Source organism: Pleurodeles waltl, chromosome 4_2, assembly GCF_031143425.1.
Source record: "Pleurodeles waltl isolate 20211129_DDA chromosome 4_2, aPleWal1.hap1.20221129, whole genome shotgun sequence".
NCBI classification, from domain to species: domain Eukaryota; kingdom Metazoa; phylum Chordata; class Amphibia; order Caudata; family Salamandridae; genus Pleurodeles; species Pleurodeles waltl.
In genome coordinates, this window is record NC_090443.1 from 345,887,171 (window position 1) to 345,912,570 (window position 25,400).

Genomic DNA, 25,400 nt, shown 5'->3' on the forward strand with positions numbered 1-25,400 from the left:
GTTAGCAGGGGGAAGATTCCGTTGACCCACAGGAGATTTTTTCGGAGCTTCTGGTGCAGGGTGAAGGCAGGCTACCCCCACAGCTTGCACCACCAGGAAACAGTTGAGAAAGCCGGCAGGATTAGGCACTACAATGTTGCTGGTAGTCGTCTTGCTACTTTGTTGCGGTTTTGCAGGCGTCCTGGAGCAGTCAGCGGTCGATCCTTGGTAGAAGGTGAAGAGGGAGATGCAGAGGAACTCTGGTGAGCTCTTGCATTCATTATCTGAAGAATTCCCCAAAGCAGAGACCCTAAATAGCCAGAAAAGGAGGTTTGGCTACCAACTTAGGAGGATTGGCTACCAAGAGAGGCAAGAGCCTATCAGAAGGAGCCTCTGACGTCACCTGCTGGCACTGGCCACTCAGAGCAGTCCAGTGTGCCCCCGACACCTCTGTTTCCAAGATGGCAGAGGTCTGGGACACACTGGAGGAGCTCTGGGCACCTCCCCTGAGAGGTACTGGTCAGGGGAGTGGTCACTCCCCTTTCCTTTGTCCAGTTTCGCGACAGAGCAGGGCTGAGGGATCCCTGAACCGGTGTAGACTGGCTTATGCAGAGATGGGCACCATCTGTGCCCATCAAAGCATTTCCAGAGTCTGGGGGAGGCTACTCCTCCCCAGCCCTTCACACCTATTTCCAAAGGGAGAAGGTGTAACACCCTCTCTCAGAGGAAATTCTTTGTTCTGCCCTCCTGGGCCAGGGCTGCCTGGACCCCAGGAGGGCAGAAACCTGTCTGAGGGGTTGGCAGCAGCAGCAGCTGCAGTGGAGACCCCGGAAAGGCAGGTTGGCAGTACCCGGGTTCTGTGCTAGAGACCTGGGGGATCATGGAATTGTCCCCCCAATACCAGAATTACATGGCCATGTTCGGAGTTACCATTGTGACGCTATACATAGGTAGTGACCTATGTGTAGTGCACGCGTGTAATGGTGTCCCCGCACTCACAAAGTCTGGGGAATTTGCCCTGAACGATGTGGGGGCACCTTGGCTAGTGCCAAGGTGCCCACACACTAAGTAACTTTGCACCCAACCTTCACTAGGTGAAGGTTAGACATATAGGTGACTTATAAGTTACTTAAGTGCAGTGGTAAATGGCTGTGAAATAACGTGGACGTTATTTCACGCAGGCTGCAGTGGCAGGCCTGTGTAAGAATTGTCAGAGCTCCCTATGGGTGGCAAAAGAAATGCTGCAGCCCATAGGGATCTCCTGGAACCCCAATACCCTGAGTACCTCAGTACCATATACAAGGGAATTATATGGGTGTACCAGTATGCCAATGTGAATTGGTAAATTTAGTCACTAGCCTGTTAGTGACAAATTTGGAAAGCAGAGAGAGCATAACCACTGAGGTTCTGGCTAGCAGACAGGCATCACGCAGGGAACACATACAGGGCGCATACTTATGAGCACTGGGGCCCTGCCTGGCAGGGTCCCAGTGACACATAGACTAAAACCACATATATACAGTGAAATATGGGGGTAACATGCCAGGCAAGATGGTACTTTCCTACACAACCTCCCCCCAAACGAAGGACAATAAGACTAGCCATGACCTGATGAGTCTTCATTGTCTAAGTGGAAATATCTGGAGAGTCCATCTGCATTGGAGTGGGTACTCCCAGGTCTATGTTCCACTGTATAGTCCATTCCCTGTAGAGATATGGACCACCTCAGCAATTTAGGGTTTTCACCTTTCATTTGTTTTAGCCAAAGTAGAGGTTTGTGGTCTGTCTGAACAATAAAGTGAGTGCCAAACAGGTATGGCCTCAACTTTTTCAGTGCCCAGACCACAGCAAAGGCCTCCCTCTCTATGGCAGACCAACGCTTTTCTCTAGGGGTCAACCTTCTGCTGATAAAAGCAACTGGTTGATCCTGGCCCTCAGAATTCACTTGTGATAAGACTGCCCCTACCCCTAATTCAGATGCATCACTTTGAACAATTAATTTCTTGGAGTAACATGGGCTTTTTAGGACAGGTGCAGAGCACATGGCCTGTTTGAGCTCCTCAAAAGCTTTCTGACAGCTAGCTGTCCATAATACCTTTTTAGGCATTTTCTTACTTGTGAGATCATTATGAGGGGCTGCTATGGAGCCATCGTTTTTAATGAATCTCCTGTAATACCCTGTGAGGCCTAAGAAGGCTCTCACCTGGGTCTGCGTTGTAGGGGGAACCCAATCCATGATTGTCTGGATTTTCCCCTACAGTGGTGCAATCTGTTCTCCACCTACCAGGTGTCCCAGATAAACCACCTTTCCCCTGCCCTTTCTGGCACTTTGAGGCCTTGATAGTGAGGCCTGCCTTTTGCAGGGCCTCCAAAACTTTCCAAAGGTGGACCAGGTTCTCATCCCAGGTGGAGTTAAAGACAGCTATATCATCAAGATATGCTGCACTAAAAGCCTCCAACCCTTGCAGGACTGTGTTCACCAACCTCTGAAAAGTGGCAGGTGCATTTTTCAAACCAAAGGGCATCACTGTAAATTGGCAGTGCCCTCCTATAGTTGAAATGCAGTTTTGGGTTTAGCATCTTCTGCCAATTTGATCTGCCAATACCCTGCAGTCAAATCAAAGGTGCTAAGATACTTGGCAGATGCCAGTGTATCAATGAGCTCATCTGCCCTGGGTATAGGATGAGCATCAGTTTTTGTTACCTGATTGAGAACTCTGTAGTCTACACAGAACCTCATCTCCCTTTTTCCATTTTTTAAGTGAGGCTTTGGTACAAGCACCACAGGACTCGCCCATGGGCTTTCAGAAGGTTCAATCACTCCCAGATCAAGCATTTTCTGTACCTCTTGTTTTATGCAGTCCCTGACATGGTCAGGCTGCCTATAAATCTTACTCTTGACAGGCAGGCTGTCACCAGTATCAATTGTGTGTTCACACCAGGATGTTGTACCTGGCACAATTGAAAAGAGGTCAGAAAATTGTCCAAGGAGATTTATGCAGTTGTCTTTCTGTTCTGCAGTCAATCTGCCAAAACTACTCCCTCCACTAAAGCATCAGTTTCAGTGGTGGAAAAGAGATCAGGGAGAGGGTCACACTCTTCTTCCTGTCCCTCATCTGTTGCCATGAGCAGGGTGAGATCAGCCCTGTCATAGTAGGGTTTTAGGCGGTTGACATGAATCACCCTAAGGGGACTCCTGGCAGTGCCCAGGTCTACCAGATAGGTAACCTCCCCCTTTTTCTCAACAATTAGATGGGGTCCACTCCATTTGTTCTGGAGTGCTCTTGGGGCCACAGGCTCCAATACCCACACCTTCTGTCCTGGTTGGTACTGGATTAGAACAGCCTTCTGGTCATGTCATTGCTTTTGCAGCTCCTGGCTGGCCTGAAGGTTTTTACTGGCCTTTTTCATGTACTCGGCCATTCTGTATCTTAGGCCAAGTACATAGTCCACTATGTCTTGTTTGGGAGCTTTTAAAGGTTGTTCCCAACCCTCCTTCACAAGAGTGAGTGGACCTCTTACAGGGTGTCCAAAGAGGAGTTCAAAGGGGCTGAAGCCCACTCCTTTCTGGGGTACCTCCCTGTAAGCAAAAAGGAGGCAAGGTAACAGGACATCCCATCTCCTCCTGAGTTTTTCAGGGAGTCCCATTATCATATCTTTGAGAGTTTTATTAAACCTCTCTACCAGTCCATTAGTCTGTGGGTGATAAGGAGTGGTGAACTTGTAGGTAACACCACACTCCTTCCACATTGCTTTCAAGTATGCAGATATGAAGTTGCTACCTCTGTCTGATACTACCTCTTAAGGGAAACCCACCCTGGAAAAGATTCCCAGGAGGGCCTTTGCCACTGCAGGAGCCGTAGTGGTCCTTAGAGGAATTGCTTCAGGATATCTTGTGGCATGGTCCACAACCACCAAGATAAACCTATTGCCTGAAGCAGTAGGAGGGTCAAGAAGGCCAACTAAGTCAACCCCTACCCTTTCAAAGGGCACCCCAACCACAGGTAGTGGAATAAGGGGAGCTTTTGGAGTGCCACCAGTCTTGCCACTGGCTTGGCAGGTCACACAAGACTTGCAAAAATCTTTAGCGTCCTCTGACATCCTAGGCCATTGAAACAGGGGGACAAGTCTCTCCCATGTTTTGATCTGGCCCAAATGCCCAGCCAAAGGAATATCATGTGCAAGAGTTAGGAGGAACTCTCTGTACTGCAGGGGAATGACCAATCTCCTGGCTGCTCCAGGTTTTGGGTCCCTTGCCTCAGTGTACAAGAGGTTGTCCTCCCAGTAAACTCTATGTGAGTCACTGACGTCCCCATTTTGCTGCTTGACAGCTTGCTGTCTGAGACCCTCTAATGTGGGACAAGTTTGCTGTGCCACACTCAGCTCTTCCCTGGCAGGCCCCCCTCCACCCAAAAGCTCAGCAGTGTCTGCTGCCAGCTCATCTGGTGAAGGTTCTGTACAGGGAGGAAATTCTTCTTCCTCAGAAGGAAAACCATCTGTAGAGGGAGGGATAGTGGGTAGAGATTTACCCTTGCTACCCCTAGCTTTAGGGAGCACTTGGTCCATTCTTCCAGGATCCAAGTTACCCTGTCCTTTTTGCTTTTTGGCCTGAGCCCTTGTCAAAGCAAAAATATGCCCAGGAATGCCCAGCATTGCTGCATGAGCCTCCAACTCCACTTCTGCCCAAGCTGATGTCTCTAAATCATTCCCTAGTAGACAGTCTACAGGTAAATCTGAGGCAACCACAACTTTCTTTGGACCAGTAAGCCCCCCCCCCCCAGTTGAGATTCACAACAGCCATGGGGTGGCTAAGAGTGTTGTTATGAGCGTCTGTCACTTGGTACTGCTGACCAAGTAGGTGTTGTTCAGGGTGGACCAGTTTCTCTATTACCATGGTAACACTGGCACCTCTGTCCCTGTATGCCTGAACCTCAACACCATTTATTAGGGGAAGTTGCTTGTACTTATCCATATTAAGGGGACAAGCAACCAAGGTGGCCAAATCAATGGCACCTTCAGAGACTAACACAGCCTCTGTGGTCTCCCTAACAAGACCAACCCCAACCCCAACTACATTGCCAATAGTGAGCCCAGCTACACCCTTGGATTGGCTATTTGTAGGTTTGCTCCCACCACCACTGCTATTACTAGGGGCACTAGAATTTGCAGCAGGGGTTGTGGTAGTGGGAGGTTTGGTGTTTTTCTTTGGACAACTGGAATCAGTTGCCCAATGGCCTTTGACTTTACACAAATAACACCAAGGCTTTTTAGGCTGATTATTGGAAGAGGATTTGGACCCAACACCTCCACCAGAGGATTTTTGTGGGCCTGATGAAGACTCAGTTTTACTTTTGTCCCCACCCTTGTCAGAAGACTTACCATCCTTCTTCTTGACATCCCTGTCACCCCCTGTATGAACTTTTCTGTTCACCCTTGTTCTGACCCACTTGTCTACCTTCTTTCCCAATTCTTGGAGAGAGGTCAGATCCGAGTCCACTAGGTATTAGTGCAACAAGTCAGACACACAGTTATTCAGAATATGCTATCTCAGAATAAGATTATACCTTACCTTACTGCCATGTAACCACCCTTCCAAGGCCTTCACTGGACAGTCCACAAAGTCTGTCCAGTCTTGAGAGGACTCTTTTCTGGTGTCTCTGAACTTAATCCTGTATTGTTCAGTGATAAGCCAAATCCATCCAAGAGTGCATCCTTCAAAACTGTAAAATTGTTAGCTTCACTTTCTCTAACAGTGAGGAGCCTATCCCTACCCTTTCCATTGAAAGATGGCCACAAAATAGCAGCCCACTGCCTTTGAGGGACCCCCTGTACCATACAGGCCCTCTTAAGTGCAGCAAACCACTTGTTGATGTCATCCCTCTCCTTGTAAGGGGGGACCATCTTGTGCAGATTCCTGGAATCATGCTCTCTAACAGGATTACTATCAGGAATACTGCTGCTGCCACCATGGGGTCCTAACCCCAACCTCTGTCTTTCCTTCTCAATGTCTAGGGATTCCCTATCTAAGGCCAGCTGATGCTGTTTAAGCTTCAGTCTGGTCTCTTCGACCCTCAACCTTTTGAGTTCCCTTTCTAACAAGTTATCCTCATGGTGGGTGGGTTGGGAATGCTTTGACACAGAAGACAAGTTGGAAACTACAGAGGGGGATCTGTCCCTAACTGACTGAACCCTAGAAACTTGGCCTCTAGGAATAAAGGCTTCCCTACTGTGATGGGAACCTCCATTACTACCAACATTACTGGGTGTCCTGCTAAGGGGCAGACCCTGTTCAGAACCCTCCCACCTTCCTCAAGGTGTTCCCCTGAGTCAGACTGGGAACCTTCTATTAACCTCTCATCTGATGGGCCTGCTTGGAACTCATCGTTTACAATAAGCATGTTAAACAGAAACTCTTTTGTAGGGTTCTTTCCTATAACTAAACCTCTATCGAAGCAGAGACTCCTTAGGCTCTTGTAATTCAAATTGTCATAAGTTGTATTGACAGTTTTAAGAGCTGAATCTACCACAGACATGATAGCAAAAGGTCTAGAGATAGTGAGAAGGAAGGAAAAAGTTTCAGAACTTTTTAAAGAACAGAGAAAAAACTTTTTCTAACTTTTAGAAAACTTTTAGAAGTTTTAATAAACTTTTCAGAACTTTGTAAAAAGTTTGAGAGAAGAAAAGCAAAACTTTTTGGCTAAGTGTACATACACTGAACTGTTTTGTATATGATTCTCTTATGAAAAGTACACAATGACAAAGTGGTAAGTAGTTACAAAAACTTATCCCACCGCTGCACAACCAATGAAGGAGGCTGGCCTGGCTTGTAGTGGGTACCAAAGGTACTTACACCTTGTGCCAGGTCCAGTTATCCCTTATTAGTGTAGAAGAGGTGTTTCTAGCAGCTTAGGCTGATAGAAGGTAGCTATGGCAAAGCAGCTTAGGCTGAACTAGGAGACATGCAAAGCTCCTACTATACCACTTATATCATATGCACAATATCATAAGAAAACACAATACACAGAGTTACTAAAAATAAAGGTAACTTATTTTTATGACAATATGCCAAAAGTATCTCAGTGAGTACCCTCAGTAAGAAGGTAAGTACTATACACAAGTTATATGTACACAAGCCAAAATTAGGTAAGTAATAGCAAGAAAAGTAATGCAAACAGTGTAGAATCACAATAGGTTGCAATGGGAGCACATAGGTATAGGGGCAACACAAACCATGTACTCTAAAAGTGGAATGCAAACCACAAATGTACCCCAGACCTATGTGAGCTTGTAGAGGGTCGCTGGGACTGTAAGAAAACAGTAAGGGTTAGAAAAATACCCCACCCCAAGACCCTGAAAAGTAGGAGTAAAGTGCACCTACTACCCCCAGATAGCACAGAAGTCGTGATAGGGGGATTCTGCAGGAAGAACACACACCAGCAGTGCACTGACAACAGATTTCTGGACCTGAGTACCTGTAAGACAAGGGGACCAAGTCCAATAGTCGCGACAGTGTTGAGAGGGGGAAGGAGCCCAGGAAATGCCAGCTGAAGGTGCAAGGAAGCTGCCACAGGTTGGAAGAAGCTTGGAGTTCTGCAAGAAAGAAGAGGACTAGGAACTTCTCCTTTGGAAGACGAATGTCCCACGTCGCGACGAAGCTTGCAGAGGTGTTCCCATGCTGAAAGACCGCAAACAAGCCTTGCTAGCTGCAAGAGTCACTGTAGAGGTTTTTGGGTGCTGCAGGGGCCCAGGAGGGACCAGGATGTCACCACTTGGAGGAGGAGACAGAAGGGGTGCTCAGCAACTCAGAGAGCCCTCACAGAAGCAGGCAGCACCCGCAGAAGTACCCCAACAGGCACTTAGAAGTACATTGAACCGGAGTTCACAAAAGGGAGTCCCACGACGCCGGAGGACAACTCAGAAGGTTGTGCACTGCAGGAAGGGGTGCTGGGGACCCAGGCTTGTCTGTGCACAAAGGAAATCCTGAAAGAGTGCACAGGAGCCGGAGCAGCTGCAAATCACGAGGTATACAGCTTTGCAGTCTAGCGTGGGGAGGCAAGGACTTACCTCCACCAAGCTTGTACTGAAGAGCCACTGGACTGTGGGAGTCACCTGGACAGAGTTGCTGTGTTCCAGGGACCATGCTCATCAGGATGAGAGGGGACCCAGAGGACCAGTTTTGCAGTCTTTTGGTGCCTGCGTTAGCAGGGGAAAGATTCTGTCGACCCACTGGAGATTTCTTCAGAGCTTCTGGTGCAGGGTAAAGGCAGGCTACCCCCAGAGCATGTACCACCAGGAAACAGTTGAGAAAGCCGGCAGGAATAGGCGCTACAATGTTGCTGGTAGTCGTCTTGCTACTTTGTTGCGGTTTTGCAGGCGTCCTGGAGCAGTTAGCAGTCGATCCTTGGTAGAAGGTGAAGAGGGAGATGCAGAGGAACTCTGGTGAGCTCTTGCATTCGTTACCTGAAGAATTCCCCAAAGCAGAGACCCTAAATAGCCAGAAAAGGAGGTTTGGCTACCAAGTTAGGAGGATTGGCTACCAAGAGAGGTAAGAGCCTATCAGAAGGAGCCTCTGACATCACCTGCTGGCACTGGCCAACGCAGAACAGTCCAGTGTGCCCCCAACACCTCTGTTTCCAAGATGGGACACACTGGAGGAGCTCTGGGCACCTCCCCTGGGAGGTACTGGTCAGGGGAGTGGTCACTCCCCTTTCCTTTTTCCAGTTTTGCGCCAGAGCAGGGCTGGGGGATCCCTGAACCGGTGTAGACTGGCTTATGCAGAGATGGGCACCATCTGTGCCCATCAAAGCATTTCCAGAGGCTGGGGGAGGCTACTCCTCCCCAGCCCTTCACACCTATTTCCAAAGGGAGAGGGTGTAACACCCTCTCTCAGAGGAAATTCTTTGTTCTGCCCTCCTGGGCCAGGGCTGCCTGGACCCCAGGAGGGCAGAAACCTGTCTGAGGGGTTGGCAGCAGCAGCAGCTGCAGTGGAGACCCCGGAAAGGCAGGTTGGCAGTACCCGGGTTCTGTGCTAGAGACCCGGGGGATCATGGAATTGTCCCCCCAATACCAGAATTACATGGCCATGTTCGGAGTTACCATTGTGACGCTATACATAGGTAGTGACCTATGTATAGTGCACGCGTGTAATGGTGTCCCCGCACTCACAAAGTCCGGGGAATTTGCCCTGAACGATGTGGGGGCACCTTGGCTAGTGCCAGGGTGCCCACACACTAAGTAAATTTGCACCTAACCTTCACTAGGTGAAGGTTAGACATATAGGTGACTTATAAGTTACTTAAGTGCAGTGGTAAATGGCTGTGAAATAACGTGGACGTTATTTCACGCAGGCTGCAGTGGCAGGCCTGTGTAAGAATTGTCAGATCTCCCTATGGGTGGCAAAAGAAATGCTGCAGCCCATAGGGATCTCCTGGAACCCCAATACCCTGGGTACCTCAGTACCATATACAAGGGAATTATATGGGTGTACCAGTATGCCAATGTGAATTGGTAAATTTAGTCACTAGCCTGTTAGTGACAAATTTAGAAAGCAGAGAGAGCATAACTACTGAGGTTCTGGTTAGCAGAGCCTCAGTGAGACAGTTAGGCATCACACAGGGAACACATACAGGGCACATACTTATGAGCACTGGGGCCCTGCCTGGCAGGGTCCCAGTGACACATAGACTAAAACAACATATATACAGTGAAATATGGGGGTAACATGTCAGGCAAGATGGTACTTTCCTACAAGTAGTAAATACAATTTAGGATACGTAATTTGTGTAGTAGAAGTCACAGCCTACCTTCTTTCACGAGGTCCCAGTGGCTCTGGTAGCAGATATCCTTTTGACTTTGTAGTAAGTATCACAGTTTGCTGAAGGGCAGAGTCCAGCAGTTGTCTGGTTGTCTTGAGCTAAAAGGCAGGAGTGTAAAAGTGTCTGTGTTTGCTGTGTGGCCACCAAGCTGCGAACCAAGAGAACTTGGCCCAACAAGGTCTTCGGACTTGCTTGTGAGTATATGAAGTACATGGAGTGAGCAGGGTACACACCCCGTCTATATTTTACTAGGACCTCTGTTTGAAATGATTGTCAGCAAAAAGCCAACATTCCTAGCTTAGCTAACATTGGCACATCATTTGCAATATTGTGCTCACCGTTACTGATTCTCTCTGTCATCTGTATCGAATCAATATTTGCAACAATACTACTTTTTGATGATGCTCTGTCTTTGTTAACACCCTTCCAGACGAAAGGGGACCCCAATAGCGCCTTCTGTGAAATCAATCTCCTCATGACAGTGGGTGACTTGTTCACAGCGGGCACAGAGACCACTTCCACAACTCTCCGCTTTGGGCTGCTGTACATGATGCTGTACCCAGACATTCAAAGTAAGTGTCAACTTTGTTTTCTAATATTATTGGTTCGGAAGGAGTAAATTATATTAGTGCATGTCGGGGATCCATCTCTCCTCTTACAAAATAACATTTTGATCAAAAGGTTTATATCAAACACAGCTACCAAAGATCTCCCTGCACTGATTGAGATTAGTCATTCATCTAAATTGCCTATCTAATGAATGATATTTAAGTGAGGCTACTGGCTGTCAAACCCCGTCAACTCACAATGGGAATTTACCGTTTAGCCAATTATTTAATTTCATATGTAATGTATTCACATAGTTTGTACAACTATTACGAAACCATAAAATTCATGTAAAACATGTAAGACACCTGTTTATGTGAATCCACTCTATTCCCATGACCGGATGCATTCTCAACCCCAGCAATAAAAAATAAAATTATATATCGGCACTTAAGGGTGTCACACTAGGTTTATACTCCTGAAGTTGTAATACTTCTGAGTTAATCATAAATTATTAAATCATACTTTCTAAAGGTCTCATACCTTTTACCAATCTAACCAGCAGCTGGGATGTTTTCTCGTTCATTATACTGTTAAACTTAAAAGTAAAGCCCAACCTTTTAATTACAATGCACCCTACCCTCTGGTTTACGTAGGTCCTACCTTAGGGGTAACCGATATGCAATAAAAGGGAAGTTTAAGGTTTGGTAAGGGGGTCATATAGCTAAGTCGAATTACACTTTAAAACAGGCCTGGGACAGGTTTTAAGGGGTTACTTAAGTTGGTGGCACAACATGTGGTGCAGGCCTACTAGTAGCATTTAATGTGATGGCCCTGGGAATATGGCAATCAGGTGTAAACCAATTTTACTGTGTTTAGAGGAATGAGCACAAGCACTGTAGCACAGGTTAGCAGTGGTAAAATGCATATACTCCTAAGACCAACAAAAATGAATTTCATCAGAAAAATAGAGGGGAAAAGGCAAAATGTTTAGAGGGACCCTGCAGATAGAGCTCAGTGTAGCAAACACAAACACTAGTCCCTGGCAGTCAACAAAGAAACCTTAATCAGTGACAAATACTATAGTCTCAGGGTGTAGTCAGTTAAACCCGACCTACTCACACCCTCCTGAAATGATACATTATGGTTTCTTTATTCAAAGTTTCAAAGAGCCCAACAATCCGTTATGGGAATAAATTTACTATCCCAGGTTGCAGTACCCAGAAAAGTGAATTACACATGAATTACCCTGGCTGGAAAATGGGAAGGGCATTATCCAATTGTTGAATATTAACCAATACATCTTTATTGCAGTTTTATACCATAAAGGCCCTATAGCCGTGTTCCATGGCTAGAACTACTAACAATAATACCACATGTATCATTTCCCTGCTCATTTTCTTACTTTAGCCATTTGGTGCCTGCTGCCTGTCTCCGACTACATGATTGGTGGGGGTGACAGCTGGGGTTTGTGTATTCCTTCTAGCAGTCACGCAAAATAGGAGCTTAGGTGTGAACTGATGGGCCTTGGTGGGCTATCCTCGGCATGATGGGAGGGAGGAGCTGGGCATAGACTCACATACAGCTAAATACGCTGTCCTGTCCGAACACAAAGTGCTGCATAACTTCCTGTAGTACGTCTGGTGCCAGGCCAGCAAGGGTGGGGGCTCTCTGCACCTCAAAGGCATGTCTTTGAAGTCTCCCTCACTTCATATGCCCAACTGGGTATATGTACTGGACCTCTGACACCACCACTGCAGTACACTTCTGGATCTGTGGATACACTGCCAGGAAGAAGGACTGATGTGCTCCTGAAGGCCTGCCACTCTGTTGGACTGTTGTTTGCTGGACTCCTGCTTTGCTGTTCTTACCTGTGCCTGCTGCCCTCTTTCAAGGGAGTGAAAAGGACCTGATCTACATCTCTCCAACCCAGAGTGACTTCAGGGGCTAGCCAGATAGCCTCCTGATCTGGAGTCTCAGGGACATGAAAGACTTCCAACCAACCTACTTCTTTACCTGGACTCTGGCATCTGTGAGTTTGCCCTTCCAAGTGGTGCCACCCAAGTCCTGGAACTTTGGATGTGAGGTCTAAGGTGCTTCCTCTTGCAGAACCAATGCATCCATTGTCAACCCAACATATGACCACTGCTGTGTGGATCGGAACGGCGCACCGCTCCTCTTGTGTGGATTTGAACCAGTGCATCGCTCCTGTTGCGTGGCTCAGAACCAGTGCATTGCTCCTGCTGCGTGGATCAGAACTAGTGCATAGCTGCTGTTGCAGGGACAGACCTGGTGCATCACCTCCGGATCTCAAACTGCATTTCAGAACCAACGTATCACCACCGCTGCGTGGAGAAAATCTGCGCACTTCCTCTACAGCATGGGGAGAATCAATGCATCTCCTGTGGCGTATAGCACCCTGCATCTTCAATGTTGATGCAAGCAGGATTAAGGTCTTTTGTTCAGCGGCCTTAGTGGCTTCTTGTATCCGGCCCACACTACATCACGGTCGGCCTGATTTGTTTACTTTATCACTGTCTGGCGTGACCAGATATCCCTGATTAGCGCTTATTGTTTCTGAGTGCTATTTTACAATTTAATCTTTAAATACTATGTTTTATTTTTCTAACCAGGTGTGGTATCTTTTTGTGTGGTGGTTTACTGTTTGAAGTGTTGCATAAATACTTCACACATTTCCTCGTAAGTTAAGCCTGACTGCACTGTGCCAAGCTATCAGAGGTTGAGCACAGGTTAATTTAGAGCGTGTTTGTGACTTACCCTGTCTAGGATTGTGGTTCCTGCTTGATCAGGGTGCATACCTCTGTCAACCAGAAACCTAATTTCTAACACCTCCATTGCCCCATTATCATCTACACACTTCTTGGGAACTGAAGCCTGTCAACATATTGCCAACTTAAATCAAGGAAGTTAGGACCAAAAAACAGGAATAAAGTTACTCCCACACAGAATGAAATAATGTCATGTACCACATCCACAGCCCTCTCAATACCCACCAACTTTCCTACCCCACCATACAATCTCCTTTTATCAGCATAACTTCTTCTGGTCCAGTTAGGGGGTGGAGCTAACCGTCATGCCGTGAGCGGTACTTTGTGTAAGCTCCCTGAAGGCTTGTGACCCCCTGACTTTTTTGGCACTCTCACTCTGCAATTGGCAGAGTCTGCCAGATTCGGGGCCCCCAGACTGCTGACGCACTGGTGGTAGTCACAGGCAGTGAAGCAGGCAAAGGAGACCTGGGGTGCTTTGAGTTGCCAAGCACTGCATGGGTGGCTTCCTGGTGTTGGCAAGATGGTCGCTCCATAATCGAGAAGCAGAGGCTGCAGCGCTTGCTGTTCCTGCACCTGTAGCAGTCTGTGGTCGCCCTCTGCGGGGGTGGTTCTCCCCCCCCCCCCCAAAACTGGTGAAGGAGAGCTGGGACAACACACATTGGACCTCCAGCTGGGGAGGGAAAGGCTCCCCCGGCATGATTCCATCGGCTGATCATGTGAGAGACGAGTGAATTGTGGCAGCCAAGGACTAGGAGTACCCCTGGATCACTCTGCAGTGAATGTTCCCATTAGTGGCTACCCTGGCTCGCTGTAGCCCTACTGGTTGAACCTGTGGAATTCAGGGGCTCTTGAAGTGGCCCTACGGCAGTGCTGAGTAGCCCTGTAGTTGGCGATTGCTGAAACCATTTGGGGACTCAGGGTCCCCCCCATAATTTTCTAGCTGAAGCACTCCCCCTGGAGTGGGTTTTGCTGAACTTCACCCTACCTCTGAGGAGTGTTGGCATCATGCCCTCTGAGTGCTGATGATGGGCTTGGATACACTCCTTTTTGGGACCTGCATCTCCTTTGTCTAATTGGGTGAAGCCTTGACTGTGAGCTGCTGGGGATGATTGGATGGTAAACCCTTCTGATTCCCATATGGACCTTACTTTATATGACACTTCCGTCACAGTCCGGAGCTGATAGACACCTCTTGCCCCAGTCCTTGTGGTAATCTTAGACCGTACTGGCTTAACTACATCTCTCAATTTCTCTCTGGGTATGGCTGGCAGTGCTACACCTTCTGGGCCTCCCACTGGTGACTCCTGGTTACTGGGCTTTGTCATTTTATGATTTTGCTTGTTCATCTACACCATGGGTCGCACTCAGAGATTTAAAGACAATGCTTCAGCGAGCGCCCCCCAGGAGGGGATCCAGTAGTCAGTGGGTGAGGGGATGCCTCTCAATTCAACTTAAGTTTCAGAAACTGCTGAATGCGATTGATGCCACTGGAACACAGTTAGTGAGTAAGATAGACTCTTTAGTGGCCGAACTGGGCCTCATTCATGAAGATTCTACTAAAATGTCGGAGTGAGTGTCTGCCTTGGAGGCCTCGATCCAAACCCTAATGCTCGAGACATTGAATATGGAACATCGTCTCACAGACTTGGAGGCTCACACCCATCAATTGGGACCAAGTTTGAAGATCAAGAGGGGAGAGCTCACTGCAATAATAATAGAGTCATTGAACTATCGGAGAGAGTGGAAAGCAAATCTATGCTTAGATTCCTGGAGGACTGGCTTCAGGAGGTTGTAGCCCTGAAGGACATGTCAAAGTTCTATCCATTAGAACATGTGCATAGGATCCCTACTTGGCTGCCCAAACTGGGCCCCCCAAACCAGTATTTGCCTGCCTACTTCATTTATGCAACAGGGACTTCCTAATCCTACAGGCCTGCAACAATGGTCCCTTCACAGTGAAGAATGTTAGGGTCTCTATCCAGATTTTTCCATTGAGGTCCAAACTCAGAGGGCTTTGTTTACCGTGGTGAAGAAGAGGCTGTACGAGCTGGTGTTACTTTATTCTTTGCTATTCCCAACCCACGTAAGAATATAATAGGAGAACAAGTCCCATTTTTTCACAGATCCTGCTCAGTGTAGAGCTGACTGGAACTTTACGACAAGGGAACTGTGTTTCCGGATGCTCCAAAACAGCATCAACCTCAGCGTCTGAGGTGACAGCACTCTCCTAGAAGTGGATGAATATACCTACTAGGCAACAGGTGGCGAGGAGCAAATGAGGACAGTGGAGATGGCGGCCTTTTTGAGATTGGGAGGGAGTTTGCCGCATCCCGGGTAGGCAGTCCCACAGAGCATCCATCCCGAGCTTGGCTGGCTTCACGGTACCGGGTCTAGAGAACACCATTTTGGGGGTTACCCTGGGCACGGCTGATGATATAATTTGACCTTCACCTGGGACGCACCTGGGTTCTGGGAGGCATGGACCCTGCTTGTGGTACTAAACTGTGGAGACTGTCCTATATCCTTATATATTCTATGATGTCTCACTGTTTTGCTAGGGGAGTAGCTTGGCAAGTGTGGGGAGCTTACGCTGTGTGTAACTATTTTACTGATTCACTGCTTGTTTAATTTCTAGGCTGGATGGAATCTTTACCCTACAGAGTTTACCGTTATGGAACCCTTTTAGCCTGTTTTGATGGGCTTTAGTTTGTTGGCTGTTTGCCTATTGTTGTTTGGACAGAATGTACCCATATCACAGTCCAGGTGGGGGTTGTGTGGAGTTTTGTTGTTATTTTTTTACTTTTTCCTTTGTTTTCTTCTTTGATTGTATGTGTGTGTGGTTGGTGAGACTGCACTGAGTGGCTGGCTGCTGGCGTTCCAACTAAGTGCCCGGCATATGATGCTCTGGTACATTGGGCTGCGCGTACGCATGCTTCACTTGCTGACAGGATCAGATTTATTACCTGGAATATGCACAGCTGACAACATCCTTCAAATGCTACAATGTTCTGGCCTATATAAAATGAATGTGGTTGCAGCTAGCATTTCTCCAAGAGGTGCAATTGATGGATTCTGAGGGCAGGACTCTTCATAAGAGGTGGAGGGGGACAGTTATTCTATACTACTTACTGTGTGTTTGTGAGGGCGGCCCTTATTTGGAACAGAACTAGGGCACCAGCCCAATTGCATAAGGCGGTCATTGATCCGGAGGGTTGTAATGTCCTGGTGCTGGATGGCAAGAATGGCAAGAATGTCACACTGCTTAATATTTATGCCTCAAATATAGACCAGCAATCCTTTCTGACTAGCCTGAAGCCCCTCCTAGCATCAGACTTCTTACTAAAAGATTGTTGGTGAGTGATTTCAACTGTATGGTGGACCTTAATTTAGACAGGTCTCCTCCCCTGTTATCTCATTGCCTGTACATAAATTGGTGGGAACATTCTGTGCTTGGATTCAGCAGTGTGGCCTTATCAGTTGTTGGAGAGAGCGGAACCCTGGGGTCTGGGCTTACTGCTTTTGATCTGGCCTGTACGATTTAAATGTCCGCCTGCATGGGGTGCTCTTTTGTGACATAGTGTATGAACAGGTGGTAGTTATGGAATATTTGACGAGAACTTATTCTGACCATAACCCCATATTATGCACTTTCTGGTGATTGCCTCGCAGATTAGTGTCCCAAGTTGGTGGCTGGACTCAGCCCTGCTTGATCACCTGGCTTTCTTGGCCTCGCTTGAGAGGTAATTAATAATTTTTGGTTGGAGAACTCTGAGACAGCGCCATCACTGGGGATTGAACGGGAGGTCCTGAAGGTGGTTTTTCCAGGTTATTGTATCTCCAATAAGTTTTCTATTCGCAACCAGCTACATGCTGACATTAGGTGGCAATGTATTGAATGGTTTACCCCCAGAACATGGGGAGATGACAGAGGGCAGGGAGCGGAGACTTGATGGAAGGTTGAAACAGTTTAGCTGGTGGAATGCTTGAGGCAATATGACTACAAGGCCTACATTGCATTGGCCCACACAGATAGAGATAAGTCGGGGAGCATGTTGGCTTGGCTTCTCCAGGAGGAGACTAGGGGGCACACTATTCTCCATATTTGAGATTCTGACGGTCAGGATGTGTTTACACAGGAGGAAATTAATGTTAAATTCACTCACTACTATCGCGAGCTGTACTCCGTGGGAGCTGAGGTTAATGAGGCTGACATATTGTGATACATTGTAGATTGATTTCCTTTGGTCTTGGACCCATCTGTGGCACAGTGGCTGGGTGCAGATATATCTGTCCAGGAGGTGCAGGCGAAATTAAGGAGGCGGCCCGGGGAAAGGTCCCTGGATCTGGATTAAGTTTATGCCACCTATTCTGCTGCCCTGACACGTAAATTGATGGAAGTCATTAATGGGGATAAGACACAGGGACTGATCCCGCCTTCTTTGCAAGAGGCCACTACTGTATTCTTACCTAAGAAGAACAAAGACTCTGTGCTAGCTGATTCCTATTGCCCCCTCCCTATGCTTAATGTGGATTATAAAATCCTGAGTAAAATCCTGGCAAATGGAATCTTGCCCTGTCCTAGTGAACTGATACACACTGATCGAACAGGGTTCATCCCTTTGTGTAGCACCTTGCCTAATATAATCCAGTTGATTTATATCTTGGACATGCGAGAGCGACTCCCACAGGATTTGCTAGTATTCTCTGTCAACATTAGGAAGGTGTTTAATTCCCTCCTTTGGGAGTTTCTATATTCCACTTTACTTGGAATAGTGTTCGGGTTTGCATTTGTTAAGTGCCCCAGGTTGTTTATTATTTCCTGGTGATGAGGGTCAGACCTGGGTTGATTATATCGGACACCTGTATGGTAGAGGGGCACCAGACAGGAATGCTCATTGTCCCCCCTGTTGTTTGCCTTCGTTACGGAGTCATTTGCACTTTCTGTATGGCAGGGTTGGTACTATAGTGGTCTTCAGATCACAGAAGAATGTCTTTATTTTATTAGATGTTGATGACATATTGTATATGCGCTACAAGACTTCTGACTTGAAAGGGTTGATTGTGGCCCTGTCGGCATTTAGGGAGATGTTGGGTATTAATGTTAATTTGCATAAGTCTTGCACCTACTCTCTGCGACCTGGCATTGGAGGGTCTCGGGCTTCTGTGGCTGCTCAGGTGGTGCTGAGTGGCTTTTCGAAGGTATCTTTGCCCTGGCTATTTCTGCTCTGTGTCGATCAGTCGCATTATGGAGTACCCTCCCCATTTCCGCCAGTGGCTGGATAGCCATCTCTAAGATGGTGAATTTGCCACAACTTCTTTACTTGTTTCGCAGCCTTACCAGTGGAACTTCCTAGAGCGTTTTAGGGAATTGGGTAACATTCTTCTTACATTATGTTGGGGATCTTTGAGGTGTTGAGTGGCCTTGCAGAAATTGTGACTACCAGTGGATAATGGGGATGACTGCTCTGGACTTTGAGCTTTACTACCTGTCCTCCCAGTTACAGTGGGTGGCTTGGTGGCGATTGCTTACCTGGGATGCTATAGGTCATGGGGAGTGTGAGCTGCCTTCCTGGGCTCTTTTGACCCAGATCCTGCAGAAATCTATCCCTACTGTGGTGGCATTCAGCAAGAATGTGTTAGTTAGGATGGCAAGATATGTTAGGGCGAGGGAACAGTAGCGGACGCACACCAGGGTTCATACACCTACGAACTCTCCCTGATGATTGCTCAGAACTGGCAGCATCCACATGACTGGAGTGGTCTGCAGTTGGGGACTGAGGCAGGGCTTTCTATTGTGGGTAATTTGTTCACAGGTGGTGAAGCTAGTACCTTTCTGGATCTGAGAGAGAAGTATGGTGTCCCACTTGGACACTTTGGGGGTTATTATGACCCCGGCGGTGAGTGGTAATGTGGCAGTAGCACCGCCAACAGGCTGGCTGTACATACTGCCACATTATGAGAATGGCGGGTTGGCTGCAGCCGTCCCGCCACTTCTCCACTCAAACCGCCATGGCGGTAGCAGCCGCCGGGCCAGAGATATCAATCTCCAGCCCAGCGGCACTATAGTACCACCGGCGACATTATGAGCCAGCCTACCGTCATGGTTTTCGTGGCGTTAGCAACGCCACGAAAACTATGGCGGTAGGCCCTACCAGTGACAGGGAGTTCTTTCCCTGTCACTGGTAGGAGGCTCACCCACCCCCCCAAACACTTCCCAGGCGCCCCTCAGACTTCCCACTTCCATCCATGCTCCCCTCCTTCCGATCTCCCACCCCCCATACACGCACACACCTGCAGACACGCACTGCGCATACACTCACACTAACATACACACATTCATACACGCATACATCCAGTCATGCTCGCACACATCCGTACACACATTCACACTGACATGCAGACACGCATTCACATTTCCATTCTTACATGCATTCACACACATGCATACACCCACTCAAACAACACTACACACACAGACGCATTCATGCACACAACCCCCCACACACACACACACACACACAACACCCCACATCCCCCTCCCCTGTCAGAAGCCCAACTTAACTTCATCCAGGTGGTCTTCCGTCAGGGAATGGGACGGGGCGCTGCTACCGCCAGCAGAACAACACCAGGCTGTATCACAGGTCATGATACGGCTGGCGGCGGTCTACTGGCATGGCGGGAGTCCGACTGTGGTCATAATCTGGCAGATGGATGGTAGCCACGGTGATGGTCTTTTGGCGGCCGTCACCGCAGCGGTAGGCGGTTTATACCACCAATGTCATAATGTGGGCCTTTTACACCATGGGTCCCTTCTGGGTAAGATTTGTGCATGGTGAGGGCTAGGATCCGCGGATTCCCCAGAACATGAATGCCTTTGCTATCTGTTTCTCATAAAGGGTAGTACAAGGGCTATTACACTTCTCAATAGGGCCCTTCTGAAGGGGGCACAGGTGATTCTGTCTCAGTTGCACCAGCTTTGGATGGTGGATTTGGGGCAATCATTTGATGACTCAGCTTGGAAGAAGATTTTGGCCTACACCCCCAAGGTATCTGGTAATTCTATGTTTAAATTGATCCAGTTTTATTTGTTGCACTGGGTGTACTTCACCCCTTGTCACATCCATGGCATGTTCCCTAGGGCTTCATCGGTTTGCCCCCGATGGAGCGTGAATGACACAAGTTTTTATCATGTGGTCTGGGCCTGCCCAAAGCTGGCTCCAAATTGGGACACTGCCCTGCAAGTTATCCATCAGACCACAGATATAGGCCCTCATTATGAACACGGCGGTGTTTACCGCTGTGTTCAGGCTAGCAGTCATTTAAATGACTGCCAGCCCCCCTGGGACCCTGCCGGGCGCATAATGAACATTCTGCTGGGCCGGCAGGCGGAAACATTGTTTCCGCCCGCCGGCCCAGCAGAATGCCTGGCCGGGACATGGAGCCGCCATCAAAGCCTCTGTGCTGCGGGTGCAGCTGCACCGGTCGCGCAGTTCACTGCCCCTAAATCGGCCAGTGACCTGCGCAATGGGGCACTGCACAGGGGCCCCTGCACTGCCCCCAGGGGGGCCCCCGGAGGAAAAGGGATCATTATCCAAGGGGCAGCAGCACTGCCCTGTTGGATGATGATTCCTTCCACCACCAACAGGCAGCCTGGCGGTGGAGGAGGGCAACCTATGGTGGACCTCCATGTGTACATTACATGGCGGTTCAGTCCACCATGCCAGTGGAGGGCTTTTCACCCGCCTCCGGCATGGTGGGCTGAACCACTGGGGTTCATAATGACCCCCATAGTCTTTGAATGTTCTTCACAGTTGTGCTTCCTAGACTTTCATAGTAGTAGTGCTGTCTGAAAGGTGACAGACAGGTTTGAAGGCCTGCCACTTATTCTCACCTGTAGGCAATTGACAATGAGCTGGAAGTCTGCTGGAGGCCCCAACTTGTATAGATGGAAAGAGCTGACCAAGTGGGCGGACAGTGAGAAGGAGGCAATTCAGAAGGAGGAGGCTAGAGGGGTGCACAGGGTGCCGGTTTTACCTGCACAGAAAAGCAATTTTGTCGGCCTGCCCCAGAATGGATGCCCAGAAGAGGATCCTGGTGGAGGAGGGACTCTTGGTGGTTTCCTTACTGGACCCTGCTGCATTGCCGTTGTTGACTGAGGTGCTGACATCATCAGACGTCACTGGGGGGGGTCGGGTGGAAGGGGAAGCGATTCCCCTTCCAGCACTGTCCTGAGGGGGTGGGGGGGGCGGCCCTCGGGGGGAGTGCTAGCGCTTCCCTCGAGGGCCGGTACCTGGACGTAATGGTTACATCCGTGGCTCCTGAGAGGCACAGCCACGGACGTAACCATTACGTCTGTGGCGGTCAATGGGTTAACACAACCTTTCCATGCTAAACCAGTGTCGAAAATGATCAAATGATCAAATGTTGAGTCTGGGTCTAGAAACTTCAAATTAATTATAACAAGACTTGGCAAAGCCAAATTTGTAACTTTAAAGTGCTAATCGTGTAACCACAGACATGCAAAAATGCAAGCAGACTATTTGATATATAATAATAGCCCTCCTGAGAATTCCCACACGATTTACTGAAGTAGTTATGTTGAGGCCAAGTAGTTTACTTTTCAGCCATATTTGTACCCTTGCCTAGATAATTTTCCCTAATCTAAGGCTGGAAGTGTTTACTAAGGTAATAAGGAAAGGAGTCGAATATTCTACCCACAGCACTTATTCTACTTTCTTATTGGCAGATTCAGATAATTTGACTTAGGCATAGTGTCATAATAAGGAACACTTGCGAGTCTTCAAGAAGGAACGTCAATTGCCAAAAAAACATGTTGAAAAAAATGCTGAATTAATTACCCCTCTGACGGTAAAAATGCAGGCAAATCATTTGTTCTGAACTGAGCTGTAGTGTCAAATGCCTAAATCAGAACCAAGGTTTGACCTTTTCGAGTAGCTGTACTTCCCTTTTTGTCACTCTTTTGCTTACTTGCAAACGAGAGCCCATGCCGCTCTCCACTTCTTCTCTACCTGAAAGCAAACAAGTTATTTGCTTTTCTTAATTGGTCCATGTTCTGCTTGTTACGGAGATGCTTTATTGCCCAGGGGCATCCTTCCTGCTTTCATTTTACCGGAGGAGAGTTCACTCTCATCCACCTGCAGGTTAACTCCCAAGTTAGGGGTTTCTGCGGCAGGCACACAAGTAGAGTAGGACCTTTTTACAACCCCAACAGATTAAGCACAATTGTGCATTCTTTCTTACAGTTGAGGAAATCGGGAATTTTGAGCACAGCTCAAACATGCAGTGCAGTTGTTTCTGCATTCAAACTGCTCCAGCATTTATTTACACTTTTCACTGCTGAATTCCGCCAAATTACCTGTGGGAAGCCTTTACTCTTCGGATAAATGCCATAATTAACATGCAGAACTTTCTCTTTAATGTCCCCAGTTATACCCAAGCAGATCTGTTCATCACTCTGCACACTGGCCAGCAAGAGCTATAGGTTATTGTCGTATGACTTGGAATAGCAGACTTCTCGATGTACTTCACCCAACAGTGATGTGATTTGTTCTTTGGTCTCCGGTAGTGTGTTCAATGATTGGATGCAGCAGGATTTGTAGCTTACACATAAATGAAAGCTCATTTCAATTCAGAGTGTGTTCGGTGTTATGTTAAACAGCATGTTCTTCCTCCTGAGTGTGCCTCTGTTACAGTGATCCTGACCTATTTTTCTTTTCTTTGACATCAGCTGAAGATTTCCAGCTCTCTAGTACAGTGTTTCTGATTCATTAGCTCAGTTCACTAGCAAAATCCAACACATAATCTCACCCACCAATACTGGAAAGCCAAAAATGAGCATGACTATTATTCAGTGCAACTGTGTAGAATCAAATTGCACCAAACAACACTTCTTTCAACATGCTGAGGGATCATGGGTTTAGTGCAACACATGGGTGCAGCTGTAAGCTCAAGCATCTTGACGCTCCACAGTATGCTTCTATTATCTCTAAAAATTACAATCTTCAATGGGCATTTCTGCACACATGCATTCTGATAGCACCAAGATTGTGTAGGGTAAAATCTAGTCACCAGCAAGGCAACAGCTAAAGCAGTATTTCTTTAAAATATGAATAACACCTAAAATATTCGGAATACTGTGGCTCAGCAGGTTACATCTCACACTTAGGCTCTCAGAACGAGTGCAGCGGTCTCAAGATCGCCACACTCGTGATGGCGGTCGGATGCCGCAGACAGGGGGGTCCGATCGCCCTATTATGACCGTGGCAGATGAGCTACGGTCCGACCGCCAGGTTGGTGCCTGTCGACAGCCTGACGGTCACAGCGGTCGCAATCTGCCAGGGCAGCGCTGCAAGCAGCGCTGCCCTGGGGATTATGAGTTCCCTTTCCAGCAGCCTTTGCATGGCGGTCCAACCACCATGCAAAAGCTGGTGGAAAGGGGGCATCGTGGGCCCAAGGGGGGCCCCTGCACAGCCCATGCACTTGGCATGGGCAGTGCAGGGGCCCCTATGCACAGCCCCATTGCGCATTTCACTGTCCAAATCACGGGCAGTGAAATACATGACGGGTGCTGTCGCTCCCGATGCACCACAACGTTGTCGCCAGCCCAATTACAAGCAGGGGTCGATGTTATGGTGAGTTATCCGCTGGGCCAGTGGGCGGAAACGCTGTTTTCGCCCGCTGGCCCAGCAGAAAACTCCTAATAGGGCGGCCAGCATACCGCCAGCAATGGTGGTATGCTGGCTGCAGGGGCTTCACTGGTCTTGAGAAAAGACCGTTGAAGCCGTAATGAGGGCACATTGAATGCTGTCAAGAATTCTATTCAAAGTCATGTAGGTTTGCTTATAATACTTTGTACATAACAACTGAAGGTGATACCTATTTCACTTACTGCTCCCTCTATGTCTAGACAGAGTCCAGGAAGAAATCGATCAGGTGATCGGAAGAGAGAGGAAACCTACCATGGATGACCGTGCTAACATGCCATACACCAATGCTGTGGTCCATGAAATTCAGCGTTATAGTGATATTATCCCCCTTGGTGTACCTCACAAGACATCAAGGGACACAGATATCAATGGCTTCTTCATACCAAAGGTAATTCCAGTTGTAAATTTAAGATCTAAAATCTCCTCTTAAGAGAGTACAGTCCTATTCAGATACTCCCCTTCAAGGACAGCCAGCCATTTTCATGATAGATCAAAAGCCACGGTTGACTATTGACAGTCATTGTTGCTCATTAGCAGGATGCACAACAACAATACACCAGTGCCATTATTAAATGATCTTGTGTGTACCATTCTCTGTATTTGAAGCTCAACAAAATTACCTACTACTTATTTACTTCATCCTCTACAGCTGCTTATGTTCAAGACATATAGATGCTCTAAACAATGTCAATAAATGATCCCTTCCAAATACTACATCAGTGACAAAACATGAATCCAAAGGGCTTCCACTGGATATGGAAAAGTTTTCGACATTGTGTGCCTTACTAAAATACACGATCCCTGATGAAGGACAGATGGTAGTCCTCTATCATAAAATAACGTGGCCACCCTTAACACCTCTACTGCCACAACTAACCCTTTCTGAGCTAGGTGAAGAACTAGTGGCAAAGTCATTTTTTTGCTGACATCATGTTCAACCTGGTGCACTACTATCTCTGACAAAGCTGGAGCAAGTACAGTTGCCTCATCTGTAATGTAATATCTGCTACAACAAAGTGAGTGACGAGTGGCAGTGACTGCCATGGAAATAGTGGTAGACTTTTGCAAAAAAAATTGTATTGTGTCTGGGAAACATACCTACATTGTCCAAGACATTGTATGCAGCCTTTTATAAATGTGCGTCAGAACTGAGTTAGATGTCTTCTACCTACTGTGAATGATGGAGTTTTCCCTCTCTAGGCAGCTTTCCCTTTAATAGCAGCTGCTATTTTGGTAGAGGAGCATCTGCCTTGACAGATGCCTCTAATTGTGGCAACATTTTCACTGGAATCAACACTAATGTTTACCACTGTCACACCTGCGGTTGTAAACCTCCCTTTTCAAACCTTTGTGTACAATTCCTGGGTGTGTGAGATGTAGAACTAATGTGATAAACCTTCTCACTAATCCCCTCAGTCTTTCTTTTAGTCCCTTTTGGGGAGTACTGTCCGTGAGGATGGCAAGAGACAATACATCTCTTGGTATATAGATACATTAATTTTTTCCTGACAATTCATTCACGTAAAGAAAACACTTAGGGCCAG

The 25,400-nt window shown here is 47.6% G+C and overlaps 1 protein-coding gene across 2 annotated transcripts in view; it reads left to right on the forward strand.

Annotated features, from left to right (window-relative positions):
* The window catches only part of LOC138292690 (cytochrome P450 2D15-like), a 389,602-nt gene that overhangs the window by 292,068 nt on the left and 72,134 nt on the right, over positions 1-25,400 (forward strand). For both annotated transcript variants that reach the window (XM_069231411.1, XM_069231412.1), the window contains exons 6-7: positions 10,225-10,366; positions 24,057-24,244. In XM_069231411.1, the coding sequence (XP_069087512.1) occupies positions 10,225-10,366; positions 24,057-24,244 (330 nt within the window). The remainder of the gene's footprint in view (positions 1-10,224; positions 10,367-24,056; positions 24,245-25,400) is intronic.